The following is a 25,186-nucleotide window of genomic DNA, read 5'->3' on the forward strand; positions in this document are numbered from 1 at the left end:
TGAGTTCTAGGCAGACGACTTTTTGATCGATTACCTGTGGAGTTGGGCGTCGTGCTAAGTTTATTTTCCGCTGCTTTGTAATCTTCTTTTAGACCCTTGGTTCATTGATGTAATAAAGTACATTGTAATAATGGATATTTTGTCTACTACTTACTTATGACGTCATTACATGTATGTAACTTGATCCTGGCATATATGTAGTTTATATTCAGTTTGGTTTTAAAACCAGGTGTGGCAGAACACAGTGAAGATCTCCTTCTGGGGCAAGTCCATCTCAGCTGAAGAAATTGCTTGTCTGCTTAGTGAAAAGTTTCAAGTTCCACTAATGGAGTTATAGGTAGAAGTGTCCTCGAACGAGGAGTTTATTGTTGGTTATCGGTCTCCCGTGTCTTCTGTTGTAGTGGTGCAACCACCTAAGGAGATCGTATGTGTTCACAAGGCACATGGTGTGGAGGTCTCTAGGTGTTCCTCGAGTACGCCTTCGTTTGTGACAAAGGCATCGATTGTTTTGCCGACTTCAAAACATGCACAAGTTGCAGGGGAGCCTTTGAGTTTGCTAGCAACACCTTCCTATGTGGGTGGTCCGTTGGCCTTACCATCTCCTTTACCTATTAGCTGTTGATGTTCCTTCGCCCGTGTTGAATTCAGTTGCAAAGAAGCCTCCAGCGGTAGAAGACCACCTTGGTGATAAAAGGATGTCAATGCTCCTATTGCTAAGAAGCCTTCTGAGGTCGAGCTCCTTGACGCTACAGAGAATGTCAATGCTCCTACTGATGAGTCAAGCCGCCGCCGTCTTAAAAGCCCATCCTGTGCAAAAATGACCGTCTAGCTAAAGCAAGGCGAGGCAGTCCGATTTGAAGCTCTTGAAGGGTTTGGGCATCATTGGAAAGGATGTAGAGATTGATGAAGACTTAATTGATGGATATGCAAAAAAAAAAAAACCTCAAGGAGCTATTTGCGAAGACCTTACTTGATTCACTGGTGCGATTAGATGGCTGTATCATGTTGGAGTGTTTCGACTATGATTTCTTAGGTGCTCCTGACAGTTGGTTGAATTGTCTCGTGGTTGTGGTGACCGTAGTTTCTTCAGCCTCTTGTATCCTGTCTCAGCGGTTGCCCTCTTAGTGTCGTTTTGGTGTCTGCCCGTATGGTTTTGGGATGGTGTTGTATGCGGTGGTGTTTCCCTTTTTTGGGGTTGTTATATTGCCCGTTTGGACTCAACTCCTTTATAATAAGCAGATCTTCTGCTTGTTCCTTTTAAAAAAAGTTTTTAAGTATAGTATGAAACAATTTCATATGCACAATGGCGCTGATGCACCCAGCCTGGTTTCTGTTTAGTATTTACAATTTACAACATAGGATCTTTCTGTTGTTTTGACGACCTGCGCTTAGTTTTTCCACCAAAGACTGCGTTTGTTGTTTGCAGATCACGACGATTTCTGCACACTCCACTCAATCGACATCGGAGGTCTCTTGCTCACGAGTACTGGTCCATTTAAGAACCCGACCGTCCCAGGACGAGCTCACAAGCGTGGGGTCAAATGGGTGCCAGCTGCAGTCTCGTATCGCCAGCTGATGTCCTTTCAGTTTTGCAACTTGCGATCCGCTTACCTGTAACATGAAACGAACTGAAGAACAAATATGCGGAAGAGGATTTGGAAATCATGAAGGATGTGTCGAGTTAATTTTTTCAAAAAGATCACAGGTGGTCTTTTGGTCGTCTGCAGTCGCAATTGTTCATACATAATCGCAGTGCACGGTACTTGTTCGAAAGATAATGCAATGATCCTCAAATGCTAATATGATGTTCGAAGTGGTATGCATCATTTAAGAGAGAGAGAGAGAGAGAGAGAGAGAGAGAGAAGGTCGCCATGATATATATTGATAAAGAAAAAGGGAATAAATTTAATGCAAGAAAGAATCAAAGGAAGGAGGTGAACAAAACCTCATTCAGGCTAAAGCTAAGCAAAAGAACATAGCCAGCTTTCCGCTGCATGTTTATGAGCAAGTTTTGCTGTGTTTTGTCAGATCATGCACAGGTTTTCAGTGGGTAATAGAAAGTTATTTATCCACTGCTGTAAAAAATGGCATGCATTCATCTGACGGACAGGCCACCACCGAGCGATTAATTGCTATAAGATAAATGAAGCACATGTTAAAATGAGACATACCACATCATAGATGTAAACGCTGGAATCATATGATCCTGTATATATGTACTTTTGCCCTGTGCTGTAGAAATAGGAAAACCATACATCAATGATGTTAGCACCTCGGTAATAGGGTAAATGTTACTAATGAATTTTTTTTATGACATAGCAGAAGAAAGGGAAACAAGGGCACCTATAAGCAGGAGAAAAGTAGCAACGGATCAATGTGCGGAGGACTGAATGACCCCGGTATGTAGCTAATGACTGATCATGGGGATGCTTTAGTTGTTTTAGCTGATGTGGATACCTTGAATATCTGTAGTCCCAAGTTGGGGCTCCGTCTGCATAACTGCACAGAACAATAGAAGTATCACTCTCTAAGTTGGCCAATTAATCAAAATCTGAGCAACTATTTTAAGATAAGAAAATGGATCCAGCAAACTGGACGCTGTTGAGGCCAGGCAATGTGGTATGCGGGGCAACAACACGTGATCCACATGTATTTTATTTTGCTCACATTCGAGATAAGTATCTTAACATGTACTCCTTCTGATTCCAAATATAAGTCCATTTGGACCTGTGCGGCTGTGCACATGAATTAAGGTGGGTGGTATAATGACCATATCGCCCATCAATCATTGTCGTCATGAATTAAGGTGGGTGGTATAATGACCATATCCACCTAATTTTTCCTTGTCATAAATAATATGGGAGGCATGTTTACTCCATTAATTAGGATGCACTTACATAAGGACAAAGCAGGAAATAGCAGACAAAAATGTGCCTTGAAGTTGTATACGGATTTATATTTGTAGATGAGTGAGGATGGCTAGATGGGCTTATATTTCGAATCGGAGAGAGTACCTATCAGCATTGGACTTCATTTTCCTGATGTCCCACAATTTAATTGCTTGGTCCTTTCCATTGGATATGAAACTTCGGCCATCTCCACGACTATCAATATGCGTTACCCCATGCAAATGTCCAGTCAGAACTCCGGCAGCTTCTCCTGTGGACAAACAACGTCTGTCCCAGACCTGCAGACTACAAAGATCACATACCATAGCACTGCTGAAAATGAGCAGAATTTAGAACATCAAACATTTTTGTTCTCATGTTCCCAGGGAAACCTCAGAATATCCAACCCCAAAGGACTGAACCAGGACTGCAAAAAAATCAAGAAGGTTGAAAATACAATTGCTGCCACAAAAGAAGCATTTGAGGTTTTGGTAGGTGTAAATTGTAACATCTGAATCAGTAATTCCTGAATTAAATTTGGTCACTTGTTACATTTGACAACTGAGAATTAGAGCAACAATAATGTGAAGAAAAAAAATTGTTTCATTATGTGAAAAAGTTAAAGAAATAAATATGCCATGTTAGAATATTGCAGTAGTTAGTTTTTTTTCACATCTAACATAGTAAAAACATCTCACTTTATTCATGCAGCAATACAGAGCATATGGTGTCAAGCAGCAACAATAAGAAAAAGGTTGGGTAAATGCTAAAATATCTGGTCAGTACTTCATATATCACATGTTACTCATGCAGCAGCACCATGCATATATGCATATGTTAAGGTAGCATGTAGCGCATTATCTAAAAAAACAGTAGGATGTAGCAACACCATGCCACTAAAGAAGCCTTAGAAATGCATATGTTCAGATATGCTGAAGAAATCTGAGAAATAATTCGATCAAATATGTTAATGGAGAAGATTTTACATAATTTAGAACAGCAAGCTACCTTGCATAAATTGTCGTCACTTCCAGAATAAATGAGATGACCAGTTTCATCAGCAAATGCTACTGTGTTGACATCAGACTGAAAAGATTAATCGAACGATATCATCATTCCATCAACCAACAGATAAAATATGAAGTACAGAAAGACTATCAAGATGGTAACAATCCACAGCCACAAAGCAAACAAGTAAGGTTTCTGTAGCCATGACAAGACGCATATTACTCTGTGGGGTGCATCATACAATATCCATATAGCAGTTAATTTTCTTTTGCATTTTTCATCAACAAAATTCAACAATGGCATACATGAAGAGTTATCAAGGTTGGAAACGTTTCCTATGCATGGCCTAGTTTATTTTGGCTATTATTTGAAAGCAAAAGTAAACTTCACTCCCGTGGACTTCCACAAAAATCCACTTTTACACACCAACTTTCAAAAATCTGCATCGCCATGATTTGGCAGACAACAAGCGGAGGAAGTGGACAACAAGAAGACTAACGTGTCATCAAAGTCATAGGGTGTGGGTGACTCAGCACGAGAAGAGGGTGGCGTTGTGGCAGACTGGCAGTGGACAATGGAAGCCCAAATTGTCAGGTATTTCAACAACAGAACCATCCTAGCTGCACACTCCTTATTAACCACCTTCCCAGTGTCGCCTTCCACTCCAAGGGGTTCACACAGTGCAGTGCTGGCTGGGCTTGCACAAATGCTGTTGGATGGTGCAAACTGCCCAAGAAGAAGAGATTGAGGGGGAGGAACAAGAGAGGAGGAAAGGAGGACAATTTGTGCTGACCACGTCTGAGGACTTGTGTTGTCTGGAAGAAGCCATTTTTTTTTTAACGAAACCAACCCGCTTACACTTTCATCGTCACTTCGTATAAAATGGTTAACCTGGGTTGGTGCTATTGGACCACCTAGGCTTATGTGTTGGTCATCCTCAAACTAGCCAATCAAGGTGGGACTAAACTTCCACATCATCATGCACACATGCATGAGCTGCACTTGGGCCTAATTCTTAATTGAGTCAGATGTCACACAAGTATCCTGACAGCTTTGGGTCATGGACTTGATCAGACTGATCTACTTGGTTTGTGACGAGCTGCGAGTCGCTCTTCACCAAACCACAGCAAGCCCCTAGCGCCTTCGCCTTTTGAAGTCCCAATAGGACAGCTTCGTACTCAGTGGAATTGTTGGTGGTTTGGAAGGCGAGGCGCGCGCAGTAACATATCTTCTGTTTGCTTCGCGAAGTGATCACCACCACAATGCTCGCCCCCAAAATGCCCCATGCCCCAGATTGGATCGATTGGAGGCTCGGTGGGCGTCCCTTTCGCTGGAGTCCAATCGGTCAAAAACTCGGCTACCGCTTGAGACTTGATGGTTGTACGAGCGACAAAAGTGAGAGTGAACGACGCCAATTCCGCGGCCCATTTGCCGATCTGACCTCGGCGGCCTGTTGCTTCCCGATTTTCAAAGATGTCCCGAAGGGGTAGGCGGTCGACACTATGACCTTGTGAGCTGTGAAATAATGTTTCAGCTTTCGTGATGCTATCACCACCGCATAGGCCATCTTCTCAAGCTTTGAGTAGTGCAGTTTTGTTCTGAATAAGGCTTCGAAGAGATAGTAGATGGGGAGCTACTGAAACCCTATCAATTCCCCTTTCCTGCATAAGGACCACACTGACCACAGAAGGGGATGTTGCGATGTATAGAAGCAATCTAGCCCCTGGTTGGACTGACTAGCATAGTGAGATTTACTAGGTACTTCTTTAGGTCTTCGAAAGCGGTCTATTGCTCTTCGGTCCACTGAAATGGGTTGAAGCCCTGAAGCATTTTGAAGGCACACTTTTTTGCGCAAAGCGAGCAACGAAGCAGCTCAGTACGGCCAACTTGCCATCCAACCTTTGGGTGTAGTGTGCACTTTGCAGGAGCTCCATGTCGAGGATGGCTCGAATCTTGTCTCGGTTGGCTTTGATGCCTCCCGTGGACACCATGAAGCTGAGCAGCTTGCCAGAGCGAACTTTGGTAACACATTTCTAGAGGTTTAAGCGAATCCCCTCTTGTCGTAGGTTTACGAAGGTTTCCCGGAGGTCTTGGAGGTGTTCCACTTCATGCTTGCTCTTTACCACGATGTCGTCAACATGCACTGCTACATTGCGACCATATTGTGAGACAAACACCTTCTCGACAAGCCTTGCGAAGGTAGCCCCTCTGTTTCATAGCCCGAAGGGCATGCAAACGTAGCAGAACATGCCAGATGGCGTGATGAAGCTAATCTTCGCTTCGTCTTCAAGCCATCCACACCTGGTGGTATCCGGAGTAAGCGTCGAGGAAGCTCATTATCTCACACCCAGTCATACAATCAGCGAGTTGGTTGATCCTTGCGACAGGGAAATTGTCCTTCTGGCAAGCCTTGTTGGGATTCGCGAAGTCAACACACATGCGCCATTTGTCGTTGCTTTTCTTGGCCAGGAATGGGTTCACCAACCAGTCTGTGTGTACGACTTCACGGATCGCCCAGTGATGGCCATGATGACATTAAGCGCTCTGCTCACATTATGGACAGAGCAGGAGCTATTGTTGCTTGCTTCGATTACCAACGATGGGGCTCTTGGGGGTGGCGGCAAAGCGTCTTGCCTTTGCCTTAATGCGTGGGTAAAGTGTTCGATTTCGGGTGGAAGTGGCATTGCGTGTGATGGTGCTACTACGCCGAATGATACACACTAGGTGGCACTGAGGAGGGTGGGCGGCTTCTCGGGTGCACGATGGAGCCAAGGCATAGTGCCCTGCATGGAGCACTGTTCGGCCTAGCTCGAAGGCTTGGCACTAGAGATTTTCTTTGTATGCCACGATGTGTGGACATGTTTCCGTTGTGTGTCTGGCTCTCTTGTCGTGGATTTCACAGTACATCATGCTCTGGTCTTGCGGCACGCCACAACCTCCATGACCACTGCCACTCCCTTTATGGCTTCCTTCACGACTCGCTTCATGATATTCTTCGTGTGACGAACGATGTTCCCAGTCGCCTTCGACATTGAAGACTTCGTGTTTGTTCCCCTTCAATTGTGAAGACTCGTGACACCTCTTTTCTCTCCCGCCTTCGGATCGATGCTCTTGCGAAGCATCTCACTCACGTTTGCTTTGTTCTTCCTTCCACGGCTTGTTTCTTGACTTGGATTTCACAGCTTCTTTCTCTCGAAGGTAGTCATCTTGTACCCTTGCGTGTCCGTCCATTTTGTGAAGGAGCTCATCGAGGCTTTCTGGGGTTCTCCAGTTCAGACGAGCTTAGAGCGCACCCTTTCTAGCGCATCGCCGCATTGATCATAGAATCATCGCTAATACCTCTCGCCTGGCACTTGATGTGTATGAACTGGCGCACATAACTTCAAAGACTTTCTTCGGGACCTTGTATACTGTCGTGGACATCCCCGGAGGTGATTGGCTCAACGTAATTTCCTTCGAAGTGGTGAACAACGCGTCATAAACTTGTTCCCAGGAGTAGATTTGCCCTAGGGGCAGGGTGGTGTACCACGAACGTGTGATCCCTTTGATGGCGAGCACAAAACTCTTCACCTCGGTGCTATCCACCCCTGACCGACTCGATGGTGGCTTTGATACTCATGGCAAATTCGTTGGGGTCCTATTCTCCATTGTAGAATAGGAGTCTTGTCATCTTGAAGGCGGGAGGCCATGGTGTGGCTTGTAGGCCCATTGAGAGCAAAGAGATTGGGTCAATGAGTCGTGACTTGTACGGTTCGTACACGGGGTGCGGGTAGTCCGAAATCACGACTTGTGTCTCATGTTCGGGTCTGCCACTCGGCATGGAAGGCTCGCTTCGAAAAGTTCCCATGGACCCCATGTGCAAGGCATTTGCCTGCTTCAGAGCATGCAATTCATTGCATAGGTCCTCCACCTGCTTTTTAGCATCCTGAGTTCAATGTCGGTATTCTGCCCCTTCCTTCGTTTTAGCTTCTTTGGTTGCTCAAGTGTTCCACGCTTCTGCCACCAGTCGTGCTTGCTCGATCATGCTTCGGTGTTCAGTCACCTGTGCCTCCGCCTCCAGGGTCGCCGCTTCCTCACGGGCGATCCACGCTTCCGCTGCCTGGGCCACTTTCGGAACTTCCTCTGGGACGAGCCGCACCGCCGCCTCTGGCTCCTCCAATCAGGTGACCTCCATTTCCCACCGCCACACCTTCGTTGTTGATGTTCGCACGAGCTTCTTCAAGGACCCCTTCGATGGAATTCAACGTATCCGCATCGTGAACTTGGGTGGTCTTGGAGTGGGACGCCCTCTCTATCTACGATGCCTCTTTTAGTGGAACTTTTGTGGCCAAGGTTTCGTCTTCCTCCGCTGCCTTCGAGCCGAGGCCACAGCCTTGTTCAGTGGCATCCATCGCTGCTTCATGTTTGATCTCCACGGACAACGCCAAATATTGTGGATACAGAGCCAAACAAGTAGAGTGGGGGCCTTGGAACTCAAACCCGTAAGGAGTTTTTAAGTGTAGAGAGGATTGAATAGGGCACAAAGTAGAGGTATATTAGGTGCCTAACACTTGGAAATTGAATGCCCCATTACAGCCAGGGGTAGGGGTATTTATAGTCCACACCGATCTACCCCTTAGATGTTTACCAAAGTGCCCCTGTACAGAGCATATTCCAGGGGTACAACGGTCATCTGCACAACTACCCTAAAAGCTAATTACAAGACTGCCACAGAGCGACCTATTACACGTGCGCATTGAAGGGGCTTCAAGGTTCCTTCACCGAAACCTTCTGACAAACCCGTCGACGATGGTCTGTTCAACGAATCTTCAGTTCGAAGCATCCTTTGGTACTTCGTTTGACGCTTCGTTTTGCCTTGTGCTTCGCACTTGGTCTAGCCATCCTTTTCGACTTCCGAACACGTGGGGGATGAAGCATTGTTCCCCCCAACAATTTCCATCCTTGGTGACGTCTCTTGGATTTTCGCCTTCGTCTTTTGCTATCTCTGCTTCTTCTCTAAAGCAGTCGACATCGTCCCTCTATCCAAAACTATGTTGTCCCCAAGTAACCACAATTGGACAAATGCTCTTGTGCAACATACAAGTTTTCCTAAGGCTCAATTTCAGATGGGGGTTAATCTACTAGATCAGTGCTAGAGGCATCACCACCTAGTCATTAATCACCACATGACAATCCAGTATTTCTTGTGGTTCCATGTATAGCGCTTGGAGTCGTGTATACCAAATAGTCAGGGACGAAAACTGTGAGTCATGAGGGTGGAAAACATCATGCACTTGGCTTCTTGAAATAGCTCCAATGTTTGCTGCTGCGCCAATCAGTTCCATAATCTCATTGGGCCAGAAACTTGAATACCGGGAAGGTCGAAACCATACAGCTGCCTATGCCAGTAGCTCCAAAGTTCTGGCATGGCAGCATCTATGCCAAGCAAAGAAAATCAACCAAACCGGGGGCTCCTGTATCTTCTTTAAGCTCACCAAAATAACTAACCTATATCAATATCTACCTTTGCATCCAGCAATATCATTTCTTCTCTTCTGAATCTCAAGTCTACTGTTTGGATATCAATACCGCCAATTGCCAGAAAAGGGGGAGGTCATATATATCACATCTGTTAAAGCAGCGATGGAGTTGCTTGGCTTGATGAGATAGAGCATAACCAACTTATGAAAAAATCAACCCCAATTTCACAACAATGAGACGACAACTAAAAAAGGGTCTGTGTAGCAAACCTAATTTAGATCAAGTGAAAATTGAAGGAAGCATAAGCCAAGAAAGTAAGCCATTTGTCATACTGTGTGAGCAGGCAAACGCAGTGTCAATTTGTTTGCATGAAGGTCATAGACATATATTGAATCATCATTGCTTCCAGCAACAAGTTCTCGACCATCAGAGGAGAACTTCACAGAAAATATTCCAAATGAATATTGAACATCTTCATGCTGTGAAAAATCCAATCCATCATGGATATCCTGCAGAGAGATGTAAAATCTTAATTAACTGCAGATTTCATAAACAGTGGAAAATATTATGTATAAAATTGTAACATGGTACATTTTCTAAAATACAAAGAGGTCGGCAAATATTAAATAAAACAAGGACGCCACTGTTTTAATTGAAGAGAAACCATCATTGTCCTTTCTTGAGCTGCACTTTCCACCACCGATATTAGGTGCAGAAATTCACTATGAAAGGTGATTTATGTGCCTAACTAGATAACTGACCATATAACCTCACCTGTGTATATATTGCTTTGTGTAATATCCCCAGACTATAAGAGGCTTCTTGCATATTGTCACTTGTACATATGTATATATTCTGATTTCTGACCTATGGCTTCCAAGAAATACAAGTTGCTATTCCTAACATAGTATAGAGCCAAAATTTAGCGTTAGGGTTCCTCTCTCCACGTGTTGGAACTTCACACGTCTTCTGGCAACGTTTGCCCCTCCCGATCCGATCTTCCCCTGGCTGGATCCATCCTCTCCCGGGCCGAATCCGTTGTTCCCCCGACCGGATTGCCTTGATCCCGTGCTTCCGTCTTCCGCCAGCCGTGCACCGCTTCCCTCCTGCTCGGCCAGCGCTACGCGTGCCTCCCGCCCACCAGATGCCCCATGCGCTGCCTCCCTCCGGAGTCTTGCGTCGGCCGCTGCAACAACCGGATCTGCCCCAGCGCCGGCTCTTCCACCGCCTGTGCCGTTGGGCCACTTGCTTCTGCTCGCCCGGCCCTATCCGCCTCCACACCGGACTTCGCCGGCGCGCACTAGATCTCATGGCGCTGCTTCCTCATCGGACTCCTCCACCGGTTGCCTGACCAGCCACCGCCGTCGCCGCCTCCACGCTGGACTCCTCCGCCGGCTGGTTGCCCGGCTGGCGCTGCTCGATTTTGTCTGTCTGCCTCTGCCTTTCACTCGGTCTGTATGAATGTGAATTGAAGTGACTTGTTTTTTTTGTTTGAGATTAAAAAAACATAGTAGCTCACCGCTTTCTTTGTGCTCTCGTTGTCGCTTGCAGCTTTTCTTTACAGTTTCGTCGTCATTCGTTGCTACTTGATATTGCTCGCCACTACCTTTGCGCTCTCGTTGTCGATCGCCACTTCTCCTTCGCGCTCTCGTTGTCGCTTGCAGCTTTTCTTTGCAGTTTCGCCGTCATTCGTTGCTACTTGATGTTGCTCGCCACTACCTTTGCGCTCTCGCCGTCAACCGCCACTTCTCCTTTGCACTCTCGCCGTCGTTCGTCACCTCTTCAAGATGTCGTCGAACACCATTTCAGTTCCTCAGTGCTCGGTGATCTTTGATGGTGCTAATTACCGGGACTTCGTGCAGCATATGCACGTTCACATGCGCGACCTTCACCTTTGGGGTGTTCTTTGTGGCGACGTTCCTTGTCCGCCTTCCCTAGAGCCTCTGACGGAGCTCGTGCAGCCGACTACTGACAAAGGAGACAAGACAACTATTGATATCACCACAGCTGCTTATGAGAAGGCTGTCTCCGCCTATTCGGAAGCTTTGGAGTTGTACCGTGACCGATTGTCTGACATTACTCAGTGGATGGATGATGATGCTTGTGCGGTGTCTATTCTGATTGCTAGTGTGGAGCACAGGTTTTCTTCTGAGATTGTTGGGTTCTCTACAGCCTTTCAGATATGGACTCATCTTAGTCAGACATATGAGCCGTCAGGGGATGCTCTCTATTTGTCTGTTGTTCGCCAGGAGGAGTCTCTTCAACAGAGTAATGCCGTAGTTGATGCTTTCTATGCTCAGATGACAGATGTGTGGCGTCAGTTGGACTCTCTTTTTGTTGCTGATCGCCACTCTTGTCAATGCTGCTTGGATCTGCGTGCTGAGCGTGACTTTCGACGCCTCTATGAATTCCTGACTCGCCTTCGTCCGGAGTTTGAGCAGCGTCGGGCTCAGCTGCTTGCCTCGTGTCACGCTTGTGGAGGCTCCTACGGAGCTACACTCAAAGGAGACTCATCTGCGTGGTTCTGGACTGCTGCCACTTCCTTCAATACTAGCTTCTCGTCCACCTGCTGGCCCTACGTTTTTTACTACACCATCGTCTACTGCTCATGCGACTCCTTCGCCCCCTGTGCCCACTTCAAGTGGTGGTGGTTGCCCTCACTACGCCTACTGTAACAAGGAGGGCCATGTTGAGGCGAACTGCTACCAGAATTAGTATCTTTGACGTTCCTCTGGTGCTTCTACCTCGGCTACCTCCTAGACTACCTCTTCGACCGACACTCAGGAGATTGTGATGCTGCTTCGTCATCTAGTTGCTACCTCTAGCTCTGCACCGATAGGTTCTGCTGGTTCCGTAACTCTCTTCTGTCACTGAGAGACTACCTTCTACGTAGTCAGGTATTTCACCTTGAATTCTTGACTCAGAAGCATCTTTTCAAGAATTCCGATTCTTCCAGTCTGTCCTCACTTCATCCTCTTGTTTCTTCTATTCATGTTGTTACCGCTGATGATACTTCTCTTTCTGTTGCTAGTTGAGGCACTCTTAGCAGTTCTTTTAGAGTCTCCTTTGTTGCTCATGTTCCCTAACTCACTATGCAGCTCATGTCAGTTGGTCCTCTTACTGACCATGGTTGTCATGTTATTCTAAATTCTAACTCTTGCTGTGTTTAGAATCGTCGCATGGGTGCTCTGATTGGTACTGGCCCATGGCACCATGATTCTCAGCGTCTATGAGAGCTTGACTGGCTTCGTCTTCCTTCCGCTACCGCCGCCGGTCTTTCTGCTTCCTCGACTGCTGGCTCCTTCTAGTAGTAGTATCATCGTCGAGGTCATGTTTGTGGGTCACGTCTGTCTTCATTAGTTCTTCATGGTCTTTTAGGGTCTGTTTCAGGACATGCGTCCTTAGATTGTTGTAAGCTTGGCAAACAGATTCAGCTTCCTTATCCTCATAGTGAGTCCGTGTCTCAACATTCATTCAGATGTAACGTGCAACAGTCAAATGCGACAAGCAAAGCCTAGACATGGTCGAACACCTCAGTCAAGCGGCAACCACTTCTAAGGACGCGGATTCCAAGCATCAGAAGCATCAAGCCATCATTGAGATCAAGGACTCCAAGCTTGTAAGTCTTGCTGACACTTCCAAGTCCAACGATGTCACCAAGGGTGAGGCCAACAATGACGCCGATGACAAAAAGACTGATGGTGGTGTCAAAGGCAATGCCCCTCGACCTGTCTGAACCAACCAAGACAGTTAAGGTTGGGGCTAACCTTGACCCTAAATAGAAACTCGAGCTCACCACTTTCCTCCCGACAAACCAAAATGTGTTTGTGTGGCATTGTCTGATACGCCCAGAGTCCCTTGGGAAGTGATCGAGCATCGACTAGCTGTTAAGCCTGACTCCAAACTTGTGGTGCAGAAACAACAAAGATTTGAGGAGAATAGGAAGCAAGCCATCCAAGAGGAGGTCGGCAAACTCCTAAAGGCAGGCTTTATTCGAGAGGTTCATCATCCTGCATAGATCGTGAATCCCGTTTTCGTCGAGAAAGCTAATGGTAGATGGAGAATGTGCGTCGACTTCGACAACCTCAATAAAAGCCAGTCCCAAGGATCATTTTCCTCTTCTTGCATCGACCAGATCGTCAACTTTACAGCAGGTTATGCATTACTATGTTTTTTAGATGCCTATTCGGGGTATCACCAAATTAGTATGGGAATAGAGGATGAGGAGAAAACAGCTTTTATCACTCCTTTCCGTGTATTATGCTATGTAAAGATATCTTTCGGTTTAAAAAACGCTAGTGCTACTTATCAACGATGTGTTCAGAACTGTTTATAACCCTAAATTGGGCACAATGTAGAAGCGTATGTTGATGATATTGTAGTCAAGTTCAGAACCGAAGAGGCATTGATCGTTGATCTCAAGGAAACATTCGACAGCCACAAGAAGTATCGTATGATGCTTAATCCCAAAAAAATGCACATTCAGCGTTCCGTCCGGCAAGGTTCCAGGTGTCAAGTCGAGACATTGAGGCCAATTCGAGCAAAATCGAAGCTATTGACCAGATACAATCACCTCGAACACTGAAAGAAGTTCAAAAATTAACATGATGTATTGCAGCTCTTAGTTGATTTATCTCTAAGATGGACGAGCGAGGGATGTCTTTTTTTTTCAAACTGCTGAAGAAACACGACCGGCTCGAGTGGACCGAAGAAGCGAAGTGCGCATTCCAAGATTTAAAAAGGTATTTATTGTCTCCATTAATTTTTATACCGCCTAACGAAAAAAGAATAGCTCCTTTTGTACATTGCAGCTAGCCCACAAGTTGTAAACACGGTTCTGGTGATCAAACGAGAAAGCCCCGAGAGAAGACCCAAGGTACAGAAACATGTTTACTAAGTGAGCGAAGTCATACACAACGCTAAGCTACGATGCCCACAAGTGCAGAAGTTGCTATATACAGTCTTGATATCTTTTCAAAAGCTACACACTATTTTCAAGCACACAAGATCATCGTCTTGATGACGTATCCGCTGAAAGATGTCATACGCAATAGTGAGGTTACTGAACGAATCGTGAAATGGACAGTCGAGCTCAATAAGTTCGATGTCGGATATGTGCCACACACAAGTGTGAAGTCAGAAGTACTAGCAGAATTCATTGTCGAATGGAAAAACGTTGAAGAAACAAAGCCAAGTATGGTCGAAGATCACTGAACGCTCTTCTTCGATGGATCACTCACGTTTCAAGGCTTGGAGGCTAGCATTGTACTTAAATCTCCAACGGGCGACGAATTCAGGTACGTTGTTCAATTTGATTTTAAAGCTTCTAACAATGTAGCAAAATACGAGTAACTGGTAAACAGGCTTTGCATAACTGAATCACTTGGAATCAGGCGACTTCTCGTAAAAGGGGACTCACAGCTAGTCATAAACCAAGTACAAATGGAGTACGGTGCTCGGAAGACAACATGCTAAGCTTACCTAAACGAGGTGCGAAAACTCGAGCAGAAGTTCAAAGGGTTAGAAGTAACGCACATCAAGAGGAGTGACAACTCCATTACGAATGAACTTGCTAGACTCACTTGTCCCCGAGTTCCGGTACCCATAAGAGTCTTCATTGAAAAGCTCCTCAAACCACATGTCCCAACAGTTCGACGAACGGATGCTGCCCAACTCGACTAACAGTCTGATCCAGTTAGCGAGGCAGAACTTGCACACAGATGCTGCACTACTCGAATGCGAACCGACTTGGATGACACCGTATCAAGCCTATCTCGAAGGTCGAGACATCCCTGATGATGATACGTCTACAAAGAAAATTGCTCGTAAGTTCAGGCTCTACGTTTTGATAAACAGAAAGCTCTACCGAAAGAGGAGTAACAAAAAATCTTAATGAAATACATCACGCGGGAAGAGGGCAATAAAATATTGCTCGATATCCATTGAGGCATGTGTGGTAATCATGCGTCTTACCGCACATTGGTCGAAAAAGCTTTTCGCCAAGGATTCTATTAGTCAACTGCCCTCTAGGATGCTTCCAAGCTGGTTAAAAAGTGCGAAAGCTGCCAATTTTTTACAAGACAGACCACTCGACAAGTACAAGCTCTGCAAACAACTCCTCTTTCTTGATCTTTCCCATCTGAGGCTTGGATATTCTGAGACCATTCCCAATGGCCAAAGGTGGTTATAAGTACCTACTCATAGCTATCGACGCGTTCACTAAGTGGATCGAGATCGAACCCATAGGAAAGATAACCACAAAAGTAACTAAGAAGTTTATGAGGAGTATAATTACTCGATTCGGTATTCTGCATCGGATAATTACGGATAATGGTAGCCAGTTCAAAAGCGAGACCTTCACTGCATTCTGTGAAGAATTTGGTATAAAAACCTGTTTCGCCTCAGTAGCTCGCCCACAAAGTAACAGTCAAGTTGAACGTGCTAATAGTGTAGTCTTGCAGGGCATCAAAACTCGGATCTTCGATATGCTAAAGGCTTACTTAAAACGCTAGGTGAAAGAACTTCCTTCGGTACTATAGACCTTTCGTACTTCGACTAACAGGGCTACCGATGAAACTCCGTTCTTCTTAGTTTATGGAGCAGAGGCAGTACTCCGATTGAGTTGCAATTTGGATCACCACGAATGGAAAGTTACTCGGAGGAAGGGCAAGAGCAGTTTACGAGCGGACGACATCAATTTACTCGAGGAGTATCACGATCAAACATCTATTCGAACGGCTAAGTATCAACAAGCGTTTTGTATGTATCATAGTCAAAAGATTCAGCTCAGGAAACTCACTACTAGGGATCTTGTTCTGTGAAAGGTGCAGAAACAGGCTAGGTGTCATAAGTTATCACCTAAGTGGGAAGGGTCCTATATGGTGGTCGAAGTTACCCGACCTGGATCAATGCACCTAAATACTCCAAACGGTGAGATACTCGAGCACTCATGGAATATCGACGAACTCCGAAAATTTCATTCATAGAAAAAGTAAATTACATGTAAGTCATTTACATTTGTTTCGATTAACTACTCGATTACATACTTTCTTTTCTGTCTAACCTGTGTGACTAGTGCAAAGTTGACAGAAAGTATTCGTCTAGCTCTTGCAAACAGTGCAGGTCCTACTCCCCCTTGAACGAGTCAAGAAAACTTCTATACTCATCACTTAGACGACAGCTGATCGCATCAAGGACCGAACGCCAGCCAGCGTAAGGGCTAGGGAGAGTGATCGAGGAAAAGACCCTGCTGGAGCTACCGATTGATGCGGATGATGCCAAGTGGCCCTCCGCAAGGCACGAAGACGATCTGGCGGTTGTCAACAGAGACAACGACCGCACTTTGTCTACCATTGTCAACAGAGACAACGACCGCACATCCGATTGATGCGGATGTTGGATAGAGCATAGTTAATTCAATTTTACCATTGTCAAGACCTGTGTAATTCGTGTTTACTTTAGCTAAACTCTGGATGTTGTAATGGAGCTATGGTTGTAATCACGCCAGGAAGTACTTAGCTTGCTAGTAGGGAAAGGAACAGAACATTCTGGAATATTATCAAAAATCGCTATGTGATGAGCGAGGCCGCCTCGGTCGCGCGGCATGTCTGGCGGAAGTCGAGGCGTCGCTGAGACGTGACTTGTCCAATCTTTGCAAAGAGAAGTGCGTGGTCATTATTGCATGTTAAATCAAAGGTTGCGATGAAAACGAGCACGAGCGGGAGTGGGTTTTTAATGCTCACCTACCCGGCTGTTCAAATACACTCGATGACCATAACATAATCTCAACCACTCGCTCGGGGGCTAGAGTTATCGAGTACGTGATCGAGAAACGGAAGTCAATGCTTTATGCTCTACTCTCTACTCGATCCAGCTATCGAGTGGAGAGCCGAGGGCTTCATCATACTTTTTCGATGTTTCTTGCCTCACTTTATGTTTTTGGTTATCATACCAATCTAAGAGTCGGAAGCTACATCGTATAGTGTCAGTACTTATGCTCTACTTTCTACTCAAATTCAGTCATGTAACTAAGGGACAGAGGTCACATCAAGTATATCTTGGTGCATATGCTCTACTCTCTACCTTGATTATCACATCAAACAAAAAGTCAGGGGCTACATCGCATACTTTCGATACTACGATTTTACTCTTTACTCGATCCAGTCATCGAGTAGATAGTCGAGGGCTACAACACCATACACTTTCAATAACACATATATGTTCCTTTCTACTCTTAGATCGAGTAATCTTCTCCTCAACCATAGAGTCGAGGGCTACGTAGTAATACTATACTTTTCATAAATTTTGTATATGTATTTTGCAAAAGTTTATCTAGTTTTGCATCAACTAATTTGGATAAGAGCCAATAGAGGCATATGTTGGGTTGATGACATACAACTACACTTAATAAAGCATAACAGCACGAGATTGTCAGACATCTCATGCCTAACGGCTAAAAAAGTTCTGAAGTTCTAGTCGATCACATGTGTGTCCTCTGTCGAGTTCATATCTGTACGCTGATTAAGCATGCAAGTCAGTGAAAGTTTACAAAAGGTCATCATGTTTTCTGTTTCTAGTTTTACACGAAGTCTTTTCCTTATTATTTACAATTTGTCTAGTTGAGTTTTCAGATATTAACGGATACATAGTCATTTAGTATCGAGAATGGTTATAGCACGTAGTTATCGATTATTGCATCTACTCATGTTAATTCGTTCATCAGCAAGAGAATAGCAGGCAGTAGCATATTAGACAAGCAAAATGATAGTACTGTTACAGATATTCCTAGATCATAAACCAAGTTGCAAGTGTTTCGAGCTAAACGGACCATCGGCTCGAGGGACTCCTCTCACTGTCATCATCAGGCAAGCTGAGCCCTAGTGACTCGACAAAGGCAGGGACTACAGGCTCGACGCTAAGAACAAGTTTTGTTGCTTCTTTAGTGGTACAGTTAAACCCCACTGTCATTATTGACGTGTCGAGTGTAGGGTTGTAATTCTTGAGGATACCAAGCAACGTAGCAGTGCTTACGAAGTCTGATTGAGTCATGCGGTCGAGCGTTTGTTCCTTCAACTCTTGGAGTGTTGAGACCGCAGCGTCCCGTTCAGCAGCAGTAGCATCTCGCTTAGCGATAGCAGTGTCCCACTCGGTTGCCATGGCCTTTCGTTCGGCTCTCATGGCCCTTGCATCGTTCTTGAGTTTTTCCTGATACTTGGAATTGCCATCGATGGTTTTCATTGCATCGGAAAGAAGGGCTTCCTTGATGTGAGGACTTGAGGACTGAAGAAGCAGACAAAAAAAGTAACTTTCGTTAGTCGCCCGATAATCGAATCACATACATGTGATCTGGGGGTGGACTTACGTTTGATTCTTTCCTGGCTAGCTTTAAGCTCCATCTGGCAGTCGGCATAGTCATTCTTGGCGGCAATTGCTTGAGCGTCCATGGCCTGCAGGAGAACCTCTATTGCTGCCCAAGGGTCGTTAGATGGGACCGATATTAAGGTTTCAACTTTTTTAGGCCACAGGCTTTCTTCAGGTGTGCTCGAGGCAGGATCTTCAACTTGAAGGGTTGGAGCTGGAGCTGGACTAACAAGAGAGATCAACGCCGGATGACTGGTCGACTTGCTGGTAGTCTGGTCTTACGCCTCCTCCGGAATTGATAGTCTGTAATCAACAGAATAAGGGGAAAAAGAGAAAAACTGCTAGTTGAGACTTTTTGCGATCGGAAAGCGTGAAACAATGCTCGACTTTTTCCTTTTGGTGGTTACTTTCTTCGTCATTGAACCAATAACCAGGGCAGGCTGTGTCGAAGAAGTGACTTGGGAGCCAGATGAAGCCAAAGCATCTGCAACCTGTAAAGAATCAGCCAACAATAATTTTTATGGGCTTATGAGTGGGTCCCTAAAAAGGATAACCAATTGAAGAGCGATGACTCGGTAGGAGTTGCCCCTTTAGTCGAGTCATCGGACATAGCAATCTCTCGAGGTGGCGATAGCAAGGATGCACCAGATGTCCCCTGAGCAAGGCCACCCATGCGGACCCGGTGTCAGTAGGCATATGCTCGATAACAGAAAAACTATTAACTATTGGAAGATTTAATTCAATACCAGAGAACCTCTTCGCTTGCACTTGAGGGGCGCCGGATCATACAGCAGATCGAAGGATGGAGATGATTTCTTTGATTGAAGGAACCCTTCGGCCCCTTGATTAACTGGTACTTTCCCCTTGTCACAAGAACCAATGGGGAGAGTGTTGTCTGTTAGTCGCTGAATTCTTACTCTTGGTAGTAGCTGAATTCTTACTCTCATTGAGAGAGGATGACACTAGGAGTTGGGGCAATTTTTCCTTTATTTCTCACACAAATGCCATGCCAACCTGAGGGGTTGGGGATACATATTTATAGGCCCATGGCCAGCCAAGCATATGCCAAGATGCTAGTCTAAGATGCTAGTCTAAGATGCTAGTCTAAGATGCTGTCCTAGATGCTGTCCTCTAGTCTAAGATGCTAGTCTAAGATGCTGTCCTAGATGTTGTCCTCTAGTCTAAGATGCTGTCCTAGATGCTGTCCTAGTGTCCTAGATGCTGTCCTAAAGCATATGGGCAGCAAGACCACCACCATGTGGCAGCCCCACAAAGACCATGTGCTGCACAAGGACTTATCCCATCATTCTCCCCCTAAGTCTTGTGCGTCGTCTTGTGGGAAGATTGAACCATCCCGGTCCTGGAGCAGAGCTCAAGGAACTTGAGCCTCCCAAGAGGCTTGGTGAGCAGGTCCGCAAGCTGATCCTTGGTGTTGATGTAGCTCGCCTTGATGCTCCCTTCCTCCAAACAGCCTCGGATGAAGTGGTACCTCACCCGGATGTGCTTGCTCCGTTCATGAAAAACGGGGTTCTTTGCCAGGGCTAGAGCGGACTTGCTGTCCACCCTGAGCTCCACCGCTCTAGTGTCTCTGCCGAGGAGATCACCAAGCAGTCGAGCGAGCCAGAGCGCCTGAGTCGAAGCGGTGGAGGCCGCTATGTACTCGGCCTCGTAGCTGGACAGGGCCACCACCTGCTGCTTGACCGACTGCCAGCTAACGAGGCACTTGCCGAGGAAGAAGAGGATCCCGCTCGTGCTCTTGCTGGTGTCGATGTCGCCGGCGTGGTCGCTGTCGCTGTACCCGACGAAGTGTGCCGCCCCAGGGCACCTAGGGTAGTAGAGGCCGTGGTCGAGAGTCCCCGCAACGTAGCGGATGATCCTCTTCACAGCCTGCTGGTGCTCCGTCGTCGGTCGCTGCATGAACCGACTAACGTAGCCAACGGAGAATGCCAAGTCCGGCCGTGTGTGGGCGAGGTAGCGAAGGCTCCCCACAAGACGCCGGTACTGCGTAGCGTCCACCTCCTCCGTCGTGCCGTCGCGGCTCAGCTTCAGCCTCTCCTCCATCGGAGTGAGAGCTGGGTTGCAGTCGGTGAGCCCAGCTAGCTCAACGACGCGCTTGGCGTAGGCAGTCTGTCGAAGCGTGATCCCGGAGTCATCCTGGTGCACCTCGATCCCCAGGTAGAAGGAGAGAGGTCCCAGGTCACTCATCTGGAAGGTGGCCTTCATCTCTTCCTTGAATGCCGCCACCTCCGCATCCTTGGTGCCGGTGATCACCAAGTCGTCGACGTAGACAACCACCAGCAGAGCAGTTCCTCCACTGCCCCGTCGGTAGATGGCCGCCTCGTGCGGGCTTTGCTCGAAGCCCATCCCTTTTAGCGTGGAATCCAACTTGGCATTCCACGCCCTCGGTGCCTGCCGCAAGCCATAGAGGGCCTTGCGCAGGCGGAGCACCTTGCCCTCCTTGCCGGGGATCGTAAATCCCGGCGGCTGGTGCACGTAGACCTCCTCCTTCAAGTCGCCGTTAAGGAACGCCGACTTGACGTCCATGTGATGAACACGCCAGCCCTCCTGGGCAGCTAGCGCAAGGAGGAGTCGCACGGACTCCATCCGTGCCACGGGAACGAAGGCGTCGTCGAAGTCGACCCCCTCCTGCTGCACGAAACCTCGTGCCACCAAGCGAGCCTTGTGCTTGACGATGGCGCCGGCTTCATCCCTCTTCAGCTTGAACACCCACTTAAGGGTGATCGCTCGGTGACCACGAGGGAGGTCAGCAAGCTCCCAGGTGCGGTTCTTCTCAACCGCATCCATCTCCAACTGCATCGCGGCGCGCCATGGCGCGTGTCTCTCGGCCTCTGCAAACGACCGAGGCTCGCCGTCGTCACACGCAAGGTGCAACTGCGCCTCCAGATCGTGAGGCACCAGTCCCGGCACCGGCTGGTCGCCGAGAAGGTTCTCCATCGTACGGTACCGCAACGGCTCGCCGTCGTGGTACGCGTCGATGCGCTCCTCGTCGTGAGAGAGCGGAGTAGCGAGCTCAACCGGGCTGTGCTCGACACGAGCTGGTGTTGGAGTAGACGTGCCCGGAGAGGTGACTGTCGGTGCTGGAGTGCGTGGCGTTGCCGGCTGTGGTGGAGCCGGCGAAGAACTCATCGCAGCCGAGGTCCTGGCTAGAGAACGTGGTGCTGTCGAAGTAGCAGGCGCCGGGGTCGGTGGAGGCTCGGGGACTGGGGTAGACACGCTCGTCGAAGAAGAGCTGCCTACTCCCCCAGCTCGCTCGAAGTGGACGTACTCGACAGTGAAGTCGTCGTACGTCGGAGCCGATCTGTCGTCCATCGCCTTGTCCCACGCCCATCCTCGTCCTTCGTTGAACACAACGTCGCGCGCCGTGTGCACACGCTGTGTCTTCGGGTCGAGGATGCGGTAGGCCTTCGAGCCCTCCGCGTAGCCGATGAACACTCCCGGAGTGCTCCTGTCGTCGAGCTTGCTGATGTGGCCAAGCTCCTTGGCGAACGCGAGGCAGCCGAAGACCCGCAAGTGGGAGACCGCCGGCTTGCGCCCATGCCAAGCCTCGTACGGCGTCCTGCCGTCGAGCGCCTTGGTAGGCGAGCGGTTGAGGATATAGACGGCCGTCACCACCGCCTTTCCCCAGAAGACAGCCGGCATCCCCCTCTGCTTGAGGAGGGCCCGAGCCATCCCCACAACCGTCTGGTTGCGCCGCTCGACGACGCCGTTCTGCTGCGGGCTGTACGGCGCGGAGTAGTGGCGCTGAATGCCCTTATCAGCGCAGTACGACGCGAATTCAGCCGCCGTGAATTCGCCGCCGTTGTCGGTGCGCAGCACGCGCAGCTTGCGGCCGCACTCCGCCTCCGCAGCAGCCTGCGCGCGCCTGATGGCGTCCGCAGCCTCTCCCTTGCTGCCGAGGACCATGACCCACATGTAGCGGGAGAGGTCGTCGACGAGCAGCAGGAAGTAGCGTCGTCCTCCTGGTGTGGCCGGTGTCACCGGGCCACACAAGTCCCCGTGCACAAGCTCGAGCCTCTCCTTGGCTCGGAAGCTCGCCCGCTGGGGAAAGGGGAGTCGCCTCTGCTTCGTCAACACGCAGACGTCGCAGAGCTGCTCCACATGGTCGAGGCACGGCAGGCCTCGCACCATCTCTGCGGCACTGAGCCGCTTCAGGGCCTCGAAGTGAAGGTGCCCGAAGCGCTCATGCCACTGCCACGCCTCGTCGTCCCGACGAGCGGCGAGACAGAGGGGTTGTGCCACCTGCACGTTAAGGACGTAGAGTCGATTTGTGCCTCTGGTTACCTTGGCAAGAAGGCGACGACGGCGATCCCAAATCCTCATGACTCCATCCTCAACAACCACGTGCGAACCGTTCTCATCCAGCTGTCCCAAGCTGATGATAGAGTTCCTCAACGCGGGAATGTAGTAGACTCCGGTGAGCAGCCTGTGCTCACCAGACACGGCGGTGAAGATGACGGAACCGACGCCCTTGATCTCCACGCCGGAGGCATCCCCAAATTTGACGGAGCCTCGGACGCTAGAGTCAAGCTCGGTGAAGAACTCCCGTCGACCGGTCATGTGATGGGTGGCGCCGGTGTCGAGGCACCACCCGTCAGTCTTGTCGTTGTCGGAGCCGTCGCCGAGGAGGGCGTGTGCTTTTGGCTCGTCAAGGAGGAGGAGCCGGCTCTGATACCACTTGTTAGTCGCTGAATTCTTACTCTTGGTAGTAGCTGAATTCTTACTCTCATTGAGAGAGGATGACACTAGGAGTTGGGGCAATTTTTCCTTTATTTCTCACACAAATGCCATGCCAACCTGAGGGGTTGGGAATACATATTTATAGGCCCATGGCCAGCCAAGCATATGCCAAGATGCTAGTCTAAGATGCTAGTCTAAGATGCTGTCCTAGATGCTGTCCTCTAGTCTAAGATGCTAGTCTAAGATGCTGTCCTAGATGCTGTACTATAGTCTAAGATGCTGTCCTAGATGCTGTCCTAGTGTCCTAGATGCTGTCCTAAAGCATATGGGCAGCAAGACCACCACCATGTGGCAGCCCCACAAAGACCATGTGCTGCACAAGGACTTATCCCATCATTGTCAAGATCAAATACCTCGTACGTAAGGATATGCTCTTGACAGAAGACTAGAACCTGGGATCGGAGAAAGTACCATATCAAGTAAACCACAATGAGTCTTGCCTTCTTAAGAAATTCCCACCTCCAATCGAGGATTCGCAAGGGAGTAGGGTGGAATGTGACATTCTGGTGCTTCGTCAGAGAAGAGCTTGTTGAACCGAGCAATAACGTCTTGTGAAGACAGAGCTGAAATAGAAAAGAAAAGTCATTCGAAAAAGCTCGACTGCAATAACAAAAGCAGCAAAGTGTAAAATAAGTCTTATATCCAGCTGCATCCTTGGAGCTATCTTTGTCTCCACTAAACACCCAAGTCAAGCGCTCTCGTGCCTTCAAGGGGCTCAACCTTCGACTGATGAAGTCTTTGGCCACATGCTACCTGGCTAAGCCATACTGTCTTAGCATGCCGATTTTATTGGCATAGTGGGAAATATGGTCGGATTCGCAGTGTTTCTTCATCCAAGATGAAATCTAGTAGAGGAAGAGGCCTCTATAGACTAAGAGAGAACGGATTGGATCGGGGTTAGACATAAAACCAATGTTTTTTCCATTCTCTCGATTAGGAGGAGATCAGGGGATCAAGATATAGGAATTCTTCATTCCATACCTTAGTTGGAAACCACATCCTCCGATACACTTATTCTCCTTATTCCTTTTCATTTGGTAAAAGTATTAGAACAAATTTAAACTTGGCTCAATACCGAGGAAGGATTCGCAAAGATGAACAAAAACACTAAGCACGGTAATGGAGTTCGAGTTCAAGTGGTGAAGTTCAATTTGGTACCAATCAAGTACATTGAGGAAAAACTTACAAGGAACGTTGAATCTGCAACGGAAAAATGATTCAAAAACTACAAACTCGTGTTCAAATTTGCAAGTTGGGAACTCCTCACCAAATGTAGGCCTCCATTCAACCAAATTGAGGGCAGGCACTATTCCTTCAATCTCAAGCTCCTTCAGCATTGATTCTTGAATCGATGAGGCTATCCATGTCTCGGTCAGGAGCCTCGTCTCGTCTAGTGGCTTGGATGAGGTGCTGGCAGTGTCCATGTCGGACTGTTTCTTCGGCGAAGGAGCGAAGGTCTTCGGAGGAGAACCGAAATCCATGGATCTAAATCTCTACGGCAGCGGCGTGTGTTTGGACGAAGAGAAAGTGTGGTTTGTGCAAAAAAGACTGGCGATGAGAGCAAGGAATGACTGCTATAGCTCCGGCTAGTATGGGTAAATAGCCCGAAACTTATCATCTTTTTGGCAACCACTCCCGTTTCTACGGCACCTTGATCAGCATGAAAAGCGGGATGATAGCGTCGTGCGAATCTCTGCACGCCCGTCTGAACG

General features: G+C 47.7%; 1 protein-coding gene across 1 annotated transcript; it reads right to left on the bottom strand.

Annotated features, from left to right (window-relative positions):
• Window positions 1–1,225: 1,225 nt before the first annotated feature.
• On the bottom strand, window positions 1,226–18,855 carry LOC133928863 (LEC14B protein-like). Its single transcript, XM_062375363.1, has 8 exons — window positions 18,718–18,855; window positions 18,387–18,635; window positions 9,689–9,865; window positions 3,897–3,974; window positions 3,015–3,187; window positions 2,344–2,499; window positions 2,172–2,232; window positions 1,226–1,611 (listed from the first exon to the last, which is right to left on the bottom strand). The coding sequence occupies exons 1-8, from the start codon at window positions 18,769–18,771 to the stop codon at window positions 1,453–1,455; spliced, it is 1,107 nt and encodes a 368-aa protein (XP_062231347.1). The 5' UTR covers window positions 18,772–18,855; the 3' UTR covers window positions 1,226–1,452.
• Between the last annotated feature and the right edge of the window lie 6,331 nt (window positions 18,856–25,186).

Source organism: Phragmites australis, chromosome 9 (genome assembly GCF_958298935.1).
Source record: "Phragmites australis chromosome 9, lpPhrAust1.1, whole genome shotgun sequence".
Classification (NCBI taxonomy): domain Eukaryota; kingdom Viridiplantae; phylum Streptophyta; class Magnoliopsida; order Poales; family Poaceae; genus Phragmites; species Phragmites australis.

Bases quoted from the DNA above. Each gene is read 5' to 3' on its own strand.
- LOC133928863 (XM_062375363.1), bottom strand. From the start codon at position 18,771: ATGACTATGCCGACTGCCAGATGGAGCTTAAAGCTAGCCAGGAAAGAA. The intron at 2,500-3,014 runs GTACTCTCTCCG...TGTTCTGTGCAG, and splicing joins ATGAAGTCCAATGCTGATAG to TTATGCAGACGGAGCCCCAA. The intron at 1,612-2,171 runs GTATGTCTCATT...TTCATGTTACAG, and splicing joins GCGTTTACATCTATGATGTG to GTAAGCGGATCGCAAGTTGC.